This window comes from Sinocyclocheilus grahami, unplaced genomic scaffold (assembly GCF_001515645.1).
Source record: "Sinocyclocheilus grahami isolate Dianchi unplaced genomic scaffold, SAMN03320097.WGS_v1.1 scaffold741.1, whole genome shotgun sequence".
Taxonomy (NCBI): Eukaryota; Metazoa; Chordata; class Actinopteri; order Cypriniformes; family Cyprinidae; genus Sinocyclocheilus; species Sinocyclocheilus grahami.
The window spans coordinates 142,325-156,071 of record NW_015505920.1 but is presented as its reverse complement, the minus strand read 5'-3'; the positions used below and the strand labels follow the sequence as shown (position 1 = coordinate 156,071).

General features: G+C 36.7%; 1 protein-coding gene across 2 annotated transcripts in view; it reads right to left on the bottom strand.

Annotated features, from left to right (window-relative positions):
* LOC107560757 (V-type proton ATPase 116 kDa subunit a-like) overlaps nt 1-8,822 on the bottom strand; it is a 39,185-nt gene extending 30,363 nt beyond the window's left edge. Inside the window, exons 1-5 of one of the 2 annotated variants that reach the window (XM_016245014.1) lie at nt 8,699-8,822; nt 2,685-2,841; nt 1,320-1,398; nt 1,049-1,146; nt 118-246 (exon numbers count right to left, since the gene is read on the bottom strand). In XM_016245014.1, coding sequence (XP_016100500.1) covers nt 118-246; nt 1,049-1,146; nt 1,320-1,398; nt 2,685-2,801 — 423 coding nt within the window. In that variant the 5' untranslated portion in view covers nt 2,802-2,841; nt 8,699-8,822. The remainder of the gene's footprint in view (nt 1-117; nt 247-1,048; nt 1,147-1,319; nt 1,399-2,684; nt 2,842-8,698) is intronic. The other variant, XM_016245015.1, reaches the window with a different exon arrangement.
* Between the last annotated feature and the right edge of the window lie 4,925 nt (nt 8,823-13,747).

The following is a 13,747-nucleotide window of genomic DNA, read 5'->3' as shown; positions in this document are numbered from 1 at the left end:
GAGACAACTAAGACTGCAAGATCACAAGCAAAGCTTGCCGCCTGTCATGTACCGTGTAAAATGCCTCTAAGACCACAGGAAACTCTAAGGTTTTGTAAGAGATGAGGTATTACAGACCTCATCAAAGAACTGCTGTGTTCGTCTGAGGATGTGCTTAAGCTCAGTCAGCTCCAGGAAGTTCTTCTTCAGGGCTTCCTGGTTGGTGTTGATCTCTTTCAGCTCATTCTCCAGCTTTTCAAAGGTGGCCTACAAAAAGTGAAAAAAGGACACATCGCATTTAGTGCGCATTTATTCAAAAGTGTTTACAGCTTAAGTACTGTCAAATTCAAACATATTAGGTGAGTTCCAAATCCTAATTAGCTAATAAGCACAAATAGAGGCAAAATAATCGATTGATAACTCTTTTCCATTAGAATATATTTTAAATTGTAATTTATTCCTGTGATTTCAAAGCTGGATTTTTTGTAGTCATTACTCCAGTCTTCAGTGTCACATAATCCTTCAGAAATCATTCTAATAACATGCTGCTCAAAAAACACTTCTTATTATTTTGAAAGCAGGTGATGGCGATTTACTACCAATCACGGAACCAGCTTTACTGACGAGATGCGCATGCCAATCGCATGCGATTAATTGCACAGCCCTAATGTATAATATATATATATAATTCAATAAGTTTAACCATAATGAACTACTCTTATCAAAACTTTTCAGTATTGAATGGCACATAAGAATATTTGTAATCCATCTCTCTCCTCATCTGCCATCACTGTGTTTTAGCACTGTGCTCTTCACAATGTATTAAGGGATTGCCTTCTCAGTGAAGGCTACATAATCTTAAAATTTTGGCCAAAATAAGGTATTTTAGGAGGCAGCATAATTATGATGATTAAGATTAACCATTTAGGAACAACCTTTACATCATCTCTTGATATATTGCTTCTGTAGCGCACAATGTTTTGAAATGCAGCGATTTTAAATAAGGGTTATTTTTATTTCTAATTCTCATTTTCAGCCTATTTTTGAGTTGTGCATGAAGTTTTTATACCTCCAAATCAATCATGTCTCGTGGAAAAGGGACCTCTGGGTTCTCCCCTGTGTCTAAAACAGGTATGTTAGCCTTTTTGATTTCCTTCTCAACAAATCCTTGAAAAGAAAAAAGAAACATGATCAAGCAGCAAGAACAGAGCCAGAAACAGAAAAGGAGAGAAACAATATGTTCTTGAACATCTTTCCACTGAATTTACCCAGAACACATAATGCTTTGTCAGAAATCATTTTCAGCTCACTATGTCTGCAATGCTCACTCAATAACTCACTTAGTTTGCGGTCCATCTCCTCACACCGACGGACTTCATTCACAAACTTCCTCTGGAAAACGTTCACATCGGGGTTCAACTGCAATTCAAAGAAAGAGAAAAGGTCACTGATCTATTAATACACAATTACCATTCTCTCAAAGACAGGACACATTCACACGCAGAGGTGTAGGAAAAAGCTGCAAAGTAGTCATATTCACAGCGGAACAATGAATCCACATGAAATTAAAACACTGCTGGTTGATAAATAACTAGATGAGGGTTCAAGGATGAGTGAGGGCTCTAAGGCCACTTTGAGCATTGTTTCACAATCATTCCTGTATAAGGTCATAACGTTTGTGTATCTGATAGCCATTTAAATCTTCCCCAATTCAATTTCGTCTGGTCTTAAGTCTCACATTCTACTGAATATTCTTTGTTCTCTACCTATTTCACAGTCCAGTACCAGTAAAATCAAGTTCCCAGACTGAGTAAACCGTAAAACAATGATCAAAATCTTGTCTGCAACACGTCGCATAATCATCAATGCTGCAGGGACATAAAAAAGGAAGGAAGGAATTACAACACCACCGTACATGTCTGGTCCTGAAGCATTTCCGGTGGTGGCATGTTTATAACCAAGACCTGTCAAAAGAAATTGAGTAGTGCAAACTCTTGATTGTAGCTAAAATATAACAACAAAATGAAAATAAACAATGTAGTGTCAATACCGGATCTTTAAATAAAGCAGCAACAAATGTTTATCCTGAAGTGACTTGTACCATTTTATTGTAGACACTGAATGCATCTATACAAAGTCAATGAATGTTAGTTTTGATGCTTATTCCATCAGGGGAAAAGTCAGGAATATTTAGTCACTCCCATTATAGCTATTGCATAATCGCTTCATCATTAATTCAGTTGTTAACACTGCAAGTGTGTAACTTTTGTAGTTTCATTTATTACAATGGGACAAATCTAACTTTTAGAGGCCGTAAAGAAATATTCTATACCTATCAAGCAAACAATTAGTTGGCAAAATTCAATTTCCCTAAAGGAGATAAAATGTGTGCTGCATACAGTATCCTACAACAGTTAGTACTGCACTTTTCCGGGTCATCGCTTTTCACTGTTGCATTGTAGCCTATGTGTCCATTCGTCAAACGCTTTAAATATTCGTTAATTCAGGCATCCAGGACACATTAAGCCACTAAATGAAATGATCCACATTTTTATGCTGACGACATGATCAGATGACAATGACATCAATGTTACTGCCATGAATCACTATGAATGAAGCGCCACCCTCTGTTATTTTAAATGGGTTTCACAATGAACAGTAAATGTACCAGGAACAAATATCATTACGACATGGTCTATACTTACATCTCTGAACTGCACCATGCCAATTTCCCCCAGCTCACTGACACAGCAGTAGGCGGACTCAGACTGGAGGAAAAGCTGGGCCAGGGTCATCTCCTCACTGCGGAACAGCTCCCCCATAATGCACTTCTCTCTACCCAATGCACTAAGGGGAGAATATCTGGAAGAAAAACACAAATGCTAATAATATAAATACAAAAGGTTTTACATAAACAGGGTGATATTTCTGTTTGACACCAAGCACAGTGGTTAAGCTACACTGATTGTGTGAATGCAGTTTTACTTTAACCAAAAGGAAGGAAGACAGCTCTGAAAACAGCAAGTCAGCATTTTTAACCTCAAAATATGCAAAGAATTCTGGTCTGTTTACTGATTTTGTGCAAATTCTTTTATGGCTCACAGCCCTGTAAAACAATACTGCTACAACTAAACGCTCTGTGAGCTGAGCTTCATTGGACACAGCCGATAGTTTACAAAGTCATGAGAATCATGTGAATGTTTTATTTTCAAGGCATTAACATTTAATGGTTATCTGAAAAGAAGTTTGCTTATAAGGGATGGTAAGATTCACTGCTTCGCATCGGTACATCGGCATAAAAGTTAATGATGCGATGCATCGATTTAAAAAAGTGTGCATTGTTGGCATTTGTATTTTGATGCATTATTTCTAACATATTTGCATCAGTACTTAATATTTATTTATATATAATTATTAGTATTTGTGCTATACTTTTATTATTTAGAAAGTGACCAATATTTTATATGAAGATTGATTTCTCCTCTCTAAACTGTTTCTCAAGCACGTTCTCTCATCACCACTGCAGCTACGTGAATATGACGTATAACAACACTGCAGACACAGAGGCGTGTCCTAAGAGTCACACAGAATATAGATTAACATGGCAGAGGTAGAGCTGCATCTTCCATAAAATAATTACAAATCCAATGTTTGGAAACACTTTGGGTTTTATAAGAGAGATGGAAATTTTGATAAAACCCATTGCAATTTGTAAAATATGTCATGCCGCTATAAAATATACAGGCAGTACAACTAATTTAACAACACACTTGAAGCACAGACATGGTGTGAGTGCAGAAACGTTGGCCTCCCCCTCGGATTCATCTGTATAGCTACTAGCCGCTGCGATAGTAAAGGCCTGTTTGTGAATGGGCCATGCGTTAGAAGTCAAAAGACACTCAACTTAATTTATGATTTGCTGTCTGTCTGAACCAAAGAAATAATAGTGAACTATCTGTATATTGAATTACATCATATTTTTTCCCATTGCATCGTACTGCATTGAATCACACACAAAGCATTTGCACCACCTACTAAACATTGAGGGTGGACCCAAAATCACACTGTTGTAAAGGAAAGGAAATATATAACAAAAATGGAACGCAGCACAATAATAATAATTATATCCCAATTTTCTTGTTTTCTTAATCGTTGAAAGCTAAAATCATAATTGAATTGATTTTGATTAATCGACCAGTCCTACTAATACTCAAGGCCAAGCTTCTACCTCATTTCATAATACCAAGAGCATTATGCATTTCCATCTAGACTAGGGCTGGACGATATGGCCAAAATTGATATCACGATATATTTCTTAATTTCGGTCGATACGATATAATTCCGATATCGATATGAACACTATTTATCTGAAATAGAAATCTTTTGTAACATTATAAATGCCTTTATCATCAATCAATTTTAAGCATCCTTGCTAAATAAAAGTATTAATTTCTATAATTTCTTTCCCAAAAAAATTATAAAAATTATACTGAATGGAATAGTGTATAATGTTACAAAAGATTTCTATTTCAGATAAATGCTGATCTTTGGATCTTTCTATTCATCAAAGAATCCTGAAAAAAATTTTACTTAACTGTTTTAAATATTGATAATCAGCATATTAGAATGATTTCTGAAGGATCATGTGACACTGAAGACTGGAGTAATGATGCTGAAAATTTACCTATGTATGATCACAGGAATAAATTACATTTTAAAATCTATTCAAATAGAAAGCAATTTTAAATAGTAAAAATATTTCAACATTTTACTGTTTTTGCTGTACTTTGGATCAAATAAATGCAGCCTTGGTGAACAGAAGAGAATTCTTAAAAAAAATAATAATAAAAAAAAAAATCTTACTGTTCAAAAACTTTTGCCTGGTAGTGTAGGCTGATTATTCTTATAGATTGAAACAAATGTGCTTCAGCCAGAAAAAAGGGTATGAATAGTGCTCCAAGTCGCTGCAGAAAACAAAAAAATTGAACAACAACAAAAACTGGAAATGTTGATGGAGGCGGGCTTATTGAAAATGAAAACTGATTCTCTGCCAGCAGGAGGCGCTTTTAGCGGTTTCCCCAGTAATGGCTGTAATCAAAGTAGCTCCGCTCATGAACGCTTCTTTATCAGATCAAATGAAAATGCCATTGAAACTTTTCTGAAGACAGTCAATTCCCTTCAGAGATACATTCATATAAAGCACCCGCGTCGTGTTATGATTTTGAAACATGCAGTGCTCATGTTTATTCAACGAAGTCAAACGGCGCAAATAAACCAATGTATGGGAAACTGGTAATGTATATCAAAATATCGGAAATGTGTTTAAAAATCATATCACCGTTATTGAAAAAAATTATTTCGCGATACATATTGATATTAAATTATTGTCCAGCCCTAATATAGACTATATTGAACTAATGATTGCTCAGAAACAATGAGACAATCCAGTAAAATCTTTAGAAAAGATTTCACAATCCTGTGCCCAGAGGACACGCAAAGAATGTTGCGCTTCTGTGCCATTTCACCATTCTCATGGCATGTAATGCTCCAAACAGCTGAGGGAATAAGCACATGCTATCTCAGAAGAATGAGGAAAACACACAGGAGCATTCAGTGATTACACAGAATAACCCGATGAACTTTACTTTCCCTGAACCTATCGCTACAACTGCATGGAATGTGCTCTCCTAGGGCAAATCCTGATCTTCACAGTGAAATACATGTGGTCCAATCAAAGTAGTGAATTGTAAATTGTAGCCCATTCTTCAAAGCAGCCCCTCATTTTGCATGAAAGAAGCTTACTATTCATTAAGAATGACTGTACGATGGGCTCCACTCACAGGGAGTGGATTATGGATTAAGCTGTGCCATGTGACTCTCCATACTAAACATTACCAACACAGAGGCACTTTATGGCACGTTAAGACACAAAGAAAATCGATAGAGCACAAAAAGCCATTAAAAGTTTTTGTTAGGCCCATTTTACAACTTTAAGTGGTAGAAATGGGACATAAGTAGTCTTTGTTTCATGGGTAATTCCACACGTGCTGAATAATGCAGAACCTTGGGGAATTATCAAGATGCAGATACTCTTTCAGCTGTCACTGTGTATCCTGCTCTTTTTCCATTATCCTATCCACCTTATTCTTAAACACAGTCAGCATGAAATGGAAGCGACTGTCTTGTCTTCTCTGCTGTGACGTATATTCGAGTGAAACGGCATCTGAAATGAGAGGGCAGGACTTGATTTCGTCCTTCGGGAATTGATTGGATCGTTGGAAGTTGGGGCGTTGCCAACAAAATGGAGGCAGATCGAAGATGCCAGTTCGCAGTTAGTGGGGGGAAATCCTTCTCTTCACTGGATTCACAGCTGACACCCAAGCATGAATAAACATTTTATTTATTAAGGATGATGACGACGACGATCAAAGGCACAAAACATGCCTAAACAGCGCGTGCACGCGCGCGAGAGAGAGACTGCCTGAATGACTGAGCATTAGGTTAAGTCATATTCATGAAAAAAATTTGTTTGCCATGTCCTAAGAGTAAAGTTGTCGTAATATCCTAATATCTTTTCAATGTTTAGGGGTAACGTACTCCTCATGTCCCTCACGACTGGTGTCAGTGCTATAAAGTGAAGCATCAGCTTCAGTTTTTCCCCCTGTCCTTTATTCCAAACATCACTGATGTCACTGCAGCTGCTGGCAGTTCCAGAAAGCTCCACCCTTGCGCCTTAGCTCGTGACCGGAAGAGTAGAGGAGTCCTTTTGAGGGGAGGGAGGTTAAAAGTTTTTGATTAAAGATTACGAGGGCACATGAATTTGAAAAAAATAATGAAGTGCGCGGATAAATTATTTATAATAAACATTACAGTATTCCATTAAAAAATAAGAATTTTCCATTTTGATTACATGGTGACTTTAAACGCAGGAGTAAGCCATTTTATGTGAATGTGCGAGACTTCCGGTTCATTAGCCGCTGTAGGGAAATAATGAGAAGAATAACAACGTGCAGTAAACAGTAAAACTGTTTGCACTACAAAGCAGTGTGATCATAATTAAGACAATACATTAATATAATATGGTAACCAATTTGCAATATCAAGCAGCAAAACGAGCTGTTTTGTACAGCTAAAAATAGCTGGATGTGGATGATACCAGAAGACCGACCCATAAAAATTACAAATGGTCGTGCTTGCTCTTATAGGAAAAATAAGGTGGATACAACTACATACAGCCGTACCAGCATCATCAGGTGTCAGTGCAGTGGACCAACGCAAGGTCTTTCAAAAACAGATCCTACAATGAGACATCATATTAATAATGTGAAATCCTGTGGCAGGGTTTCATTTGAGTAACTGTATTGCTGACTCAACCAAAGCTGCAATAGAACAGAATAGAATAGAATAGAAGTCTTTATCACCTCACAAACCCAGAGAACTCTTAAAGGGGTCATATGATGCGATTTCAAGTTTTCCTTTCTCTTTGGAGTGTTACAAGCTGATTGTGCATAGATAAGATCCCTGAAGTTGCAAAGACTAAAAGTGCTTGCGGTGTTCGGCCAATCACAATGCACTGGGTCAGCTGGCCAATCAGAGCAGACTGCGCTTGTTGGAAGGAGGGACTTTGTAGAAAACGAAGCGTTTGAGAGAGGCGGGGCATAGAGGACCTACAATAATGTACAGTATTTGAAAAAGAATGTGTTTTTTGAACATTAAAGCATGTCAACATATTCTGTTATACCAAATACACAAAATAATGATCTTTAAAAAAGCATCATATGACCCCTTTAAGATACAGCTGTCCAACATATCAGCACAATACTGTAGCATTCAACAAGAATTTTCAATCTTTTAGACCCCCAAATATACGATCATCCTATTTCTCACCCCCAAAAAAATACCCATCCTCAAACTTAAACAGCAGGTATATATTTTCATGTATAATAAAGACCCAATTTACACTGTGAAAATGTGTCAAATATTATTTGGAAAATGTTTAGTTTCTATTACGCTTACATTACTATGTTTTCTATTCTACTCACTGTAGTATTGAACTGTTAGATGTATTATACATCAAATAAAATGTTTTGCCTATTTTAATCTTTTTTTTTTAGATTCATCTTATATGTTTTACCTGCACGACATAATGTCATACAAGGATGACATTCAAACATAGAGATTATATTAGCTGCTTTGCTAAATAGTGAGAAGTCAGAGTTTTCTGAACCCCTTTTTTTCAGAGTTATTGTATACTAAACACCAAGCGGAAATTACTTCCGCAATAAAAAAAGTCGTATTTTCGTTGAACTGTAAGAAGGGGTAAACACAGGCATTGGCTTATTAACTAGCCTGACAGAGGACATTAATGTAACGTTAGCTGTCAACCCAAGCTTATGCGTCAACACGTAACGTAGTAGAGTAAAGTGGCACTTTATTTACTTCAGTATTCTACTGTAACAAATGGAAGGGGACTCCTATAAGGTTCTAACTTAAACTTAAACATGAAAAAAAAAAAACTAAACAGCAATATCAGAGATTTAAAGCGCTAATGCTAATTATCCCCGACAGGTTGTTACCTCAGATAACGTAAATACTCAACAACACATTCCAAAACGCTGAAAGAAAACACGCACTTCTCTTCTAAATACAACTCACTGGACGTTTCAAAACAGTTACCAAGTGAGAATAAAGTTATTTTAGCAAGAACAATGTAACTTACTGAGTTTAAACAGTTGAAAGGGAGTGCTGCGGCGGGTCTCTGGAGCCTCTGAGTCGCGAGCATCAGCTGACCAGAACGAGGCAGAGCGAGCGTGACGTCACGAACAGCCCAGTCCTGGTCACGTGATCGAGGTTACCTGGGCAGGGGGGTTCCGAGAGCAGTGAGGGTGGAAAGGGGAGTGTATCTGTTTGTTAACTGATGCTTTCCGCTTTTATTTCTGTATTTAGCATGTTTCTTATTATATCGATAAATATGAGCTATTATTCTGACAGCCTCTGTTGAATTGTAAATGAAATATTGTCCCATAGTGCTAGTGAGTAAGACCTTCCAAAAGTTGAAAAGGTACTTTTTCTCTCACTTTTTTCACTGTTCCTCACTGGTTTGCTTTTTGTATGATGGTGGTTACCTTGGTGTTAGACCACTTCCTGTGGTCTCACTGTCATTGTTGTCATTTACCATATTTTGTGCCTTTGATCCTCCAGGACTAGGTTTTTTTTTCCCCCTACACATTTTTTTTTTAACTTCTGAGCCTTACATTGCTAGAAGATTAAAATTACACTTGATGTAACCATCTTCTACCTCATACAGCCTGGTGCAGAGAACAGTAGAGAATCACAAACAGTGGGTTGAAATTGAGAGCTCAAATGCCAAGAGGTCACTGTCTGTAGAATATGTCACTGCCTCTTTAATGAGGGAAGAGCTACACAGAGGACGATTGGTGAATTAGCACTAGTGTGAACATTTAGAATCACAAGGTTGACGGGACTATTCCAAAGTGCTGTGAGCTAACAAAGCACAAACCAGACAGCTCAGAGCATTCAACCCAGTAAATGGCCCGTGACAAATATGGCCCATGGAGGCTAACTAATTAAGGGATGTTATCGATTTTAAACAAGGTTAACTCAGGTAATGTCAATGGGGAAAAGTGGCCCAATTTACCTGGATTCACCCTAAGTGAATAACAATTATATTAAATGACAGAAAAGATTTTCTGACTATATCATTAAAGTAGTAATGACATGAATAAAATAAATAAACGACACTGTGTCATCATTTACTTGCTATCATGTCATTTCAAACCGTTCTTTCGTGCTTACAGCACAACTGGAAAAATAAAATAATATACAATTGAGAGCTCAAATGCCAAGAGGTCACTGTCTGTAGAATATGTCACTGCCTCTTTAATGAGGGAAGAGCTACACAGAGGACGATTGGTGAATTAGCACTAGTGTGAACATTTAGAATCACAAGGTTGACGGGACTATTCCAAAGTGCTGTGAGCTAACAAAGCACAAACCAGACAGCTCAGAGCATTCAACCCAGTAAATGGCCCGTGACAAATATGGCCCATGGAGGCTAACTAATTAAGGGATGTTATCGATTTTAAACAAGGTTAACTCAGGTAATGTCAATGGGGAAAAGTGGCCCAATTTACCTGGATTCACCCTAAGTGAATAACAATTATATTAAATGACAGAAAAGATGTCCTGTTTTTCTGACTATATCATTAAAGTAGTAATGACATGAATAAAATAATAATAAAATGTCATCATTTACTTGCTATCATGTCATTTCAAACCGTTCTTTCGTGCTTACAGCACAACTGGAAAAATAAAATAATATAAGTTTTTTAATTAATCTGTTTATCTGGAAAAACAATATGATTCATGAATTTCATGAATTTGGAATGATATGGTTTTCATCTTCATTTCACTGATTCTGTCGCAACAGTTCCTTGGTTATCAGCCTAAATTTCTTCTGTTTCTCATCCAAAGCAATCATATGGCCTCAGAATACATATACTGTACATACAGTAAATAGATGTATATAGCTCACAAGTAGTATTTTTTTCTATCTTACAAGTGCACATATATGGGTTACAGTTGATTTCATAGTAGTCCTGATCCTCCTCAACATGTAACTTGAGGCATCAAGTGTGTTTGTTAGTGCAGGGCAGGCTATGAATAGTGACATCTGTTGATTGCAAAAATTACTCTCATTCTCAGATCAAAAAAGAACAGCATTCACCTAAATGGAAGACTGATTATGGTTTATATTTAGAGCATTGAGAGCTTATGGGAGAGCTATATGGATTGGCCCATTGCTCTTTTTTGAAACAAGTGTCAGTAGATATGCAGCATGTCTGTGTATTCTTAGGTCATGCATTAGTGTGTTTGATAGTGTGTTTATCGCATATTATAGCCTTATTATCTAGGCTGGTAACATCAACAGGCTGCAACCTATTTATGGTTCGAGTGCGCATGCCCATGTACCTCTAACAGGTAACGTACTCCCTCTAGAGGCTAGCAATGGCATATGCAGTATACCCTCAAACCACCAAGAGGCACTACAGAACTACACATTTGCACAGGTCAAAAAACTAAAATTTTAACCGATCTGAGGACGGCTGTGAAAATGAAAAGATGTTTTAAATACTGTTTGGTTATCATGAATAACTGCACATAGGACTATTAATATTTTGTAGGGAAAAAAACACTTTTACTAAAAGTACTTTAAAAGGAGGACACTTGAGTTCTGGTTTGATGTTATGAAATATCTCATTGGCCTAGAACAAGATACAAATTTAACTGTGAAGCCTCAAAGTATTTTATTCTTAGATAGAGCCAGGAATAATAAACTCATCAGATATTTCCCAAGATACCAGGCTATTAATGTGACATTTTGAAAGTCCATTAAAAAAGATATAGAGTGTGACGTGACATGTGGCCAAGTATGGTGACCCATACTAGGAATTAGTGCTCTGCATTTAACCCATCCAAAGTGCACGCACACAGCAGTGAACACATACACACCGTGAACACACACCCGGAGCAGTGGGCAGCCATTTTTTTGCTGCAGCGCCCGGGGAGCAGTTGGGGGTTCGGTGCTTTGCTCAAGGGCACCTCAGTCGTGGTATTGAAGGTGGGAGAGAGCGCTGTACATTCACTCCCCCCACCTACAATCCCTGCCAGCAAGAGACTGTATATAAGTGCAAGGAAAACACATAGGCCTACACCTGTGAAATGAACCATGCAAAAAAACATTTGCGAACCAGGTTTCCTGTCAGTGAGGTTTTTCAAAAGTTATATTTCACTAAACTGACACTGAGATGATTTTATCTTTGAATTATAGAGAGATATAATTTCCCTAACTGCCAAAAGCTCTACTCTCTTGCCAACTTGTTAGCCTGTTTTATGTTTTCTTACGTGGTTATGATTATGAAGGGTTTTATTGCTTTTTTTTTACAGTTATAAATTCCTTTTCATGAACAAAATGGGAACATGCCATTGACTTATCTTATAAATAAGCAATAATATAAACAAAAAAGGCTGAAGAAGGTTAAAACAGATCAAGAAACTTCAGAGGAACTTATGTGAGCATGTGCTGCGGTGTTTATTTGTTCAGTATGAAGGCCCCAGGAAGCATAATAACACTCGGAAGTAGACCCAACAAGGGTTGAAAAATACCTTCTACTGTTTTGTAGGGCTAAACACTAATATTTTTAGTTGCACGGCTTTGTGAGAGAAGGAGTCAATGTGCTGTCCCACAAGAGACCGCATGGACTTCTTATTGCAGAAGCCTCTGGTTTCATAACATTACCTCAGGCTCTTTGACCTAATTTGATGGTTCCCATGTAACAGAAGCATGAGATACCACCTGTTTGTTATGGTAAAGCTGCCTATCAGTCTCCCAGAATCTCAGTATCGGTCTCATACATTCTTAGTATAGAAGCCCATTTCTGCCACAGAATTTAAAAAAAATATCAAAAAAGGTAATTGCAACTTTATCTCACAATTCTGCCTTTTTTCTGGCAATTGTGAGTTTATATCTCACAATTCTGGCTTTTCTTCTCGGAATTGTGTGTTATAAAAAAAAAGTCAAAATTGTGAGCTAAAAACTTTTATTTTATTTACTTTTTATTTATTTTTTTATTTTTTATTTTTTATCCTGTGGTGGAAACAAGCTTCCATATCTTAGTTTCATAGGCAACACAATCATGGAAATTTCTAACATGTTTTACATATTGTAACATATTTTACATATTTTTTTTATTTGTCTGATTGGTGGCTTACTCATATGAATTTGTACAATCTCATTTGTATGTTTTCAACACAATCTCAGGGAAAACCTTAAATATTTTATGAGTTGGCAGTTTTGTATGAATACGTACAATGTAAAAGAAAAATGTAGGGGAAAAAATCATCATGAAGGCTCGCCCCTAATCCTTCCCCTACAACAGTCACTGGGGCATTTGTACGAAAGCGTACAAATTCATATAAATTATTAGCCACTAATTTGCCAAAATGTATGGTTATGTTTAAGGGTGGACCATCATGCTTATTTTTTTCTAAAAATGTTAAATTTTTAAACAGTTCACATCGTATGAATTCATATGAAATCACCACCTCATAAAATAGTTAGGGTTTCCTGTGAGATTGGGTTGTCATAACTAGATTTTCTCTTTTGCCTTCATTTAGGATTCTTAATATCTGCTATTCCTTTCACCTCATGTACTCTGAATATCTAGACAATATGAATCTAGTTAGAGAGCAAGACTGCTGAAACAGGGGAGGCCAAATAAAGTAACACTTTTCATTTTTGCTGTTTAATAAATTGTTTTGTGTTACATAATCGTTTTACACTTTTCCCTGATAATACACATACATCATGAAGACGTCAAGTTGACATTTACATCTGCAAGACGTATTTGTGTTTGCTCATCTGCAATACGTCTATAGGACATTTCCGATCAGATGTCAAATAGACATTTAGAAAACGTCTTTAAGATGTTTATTATTTAGAATGTATGTAAAACTGACATCTTAGAGACGTCTATCAGATGTCTGTACACAGCAGACGCTTTAAAGATTAAGCGATCTTTAATAGACATCTTGCAGACATACGTTTGCTATCTGGGTTATACTGTAAGCCTATAATATGCTGTTTAATGACAGGTTCCACAGTGACAGCATGACCCAATATTAAAAAGTCTATTACATTCAGCTACATTACATTCATCAACTGAATTGTACATACTGTTCTTCTACA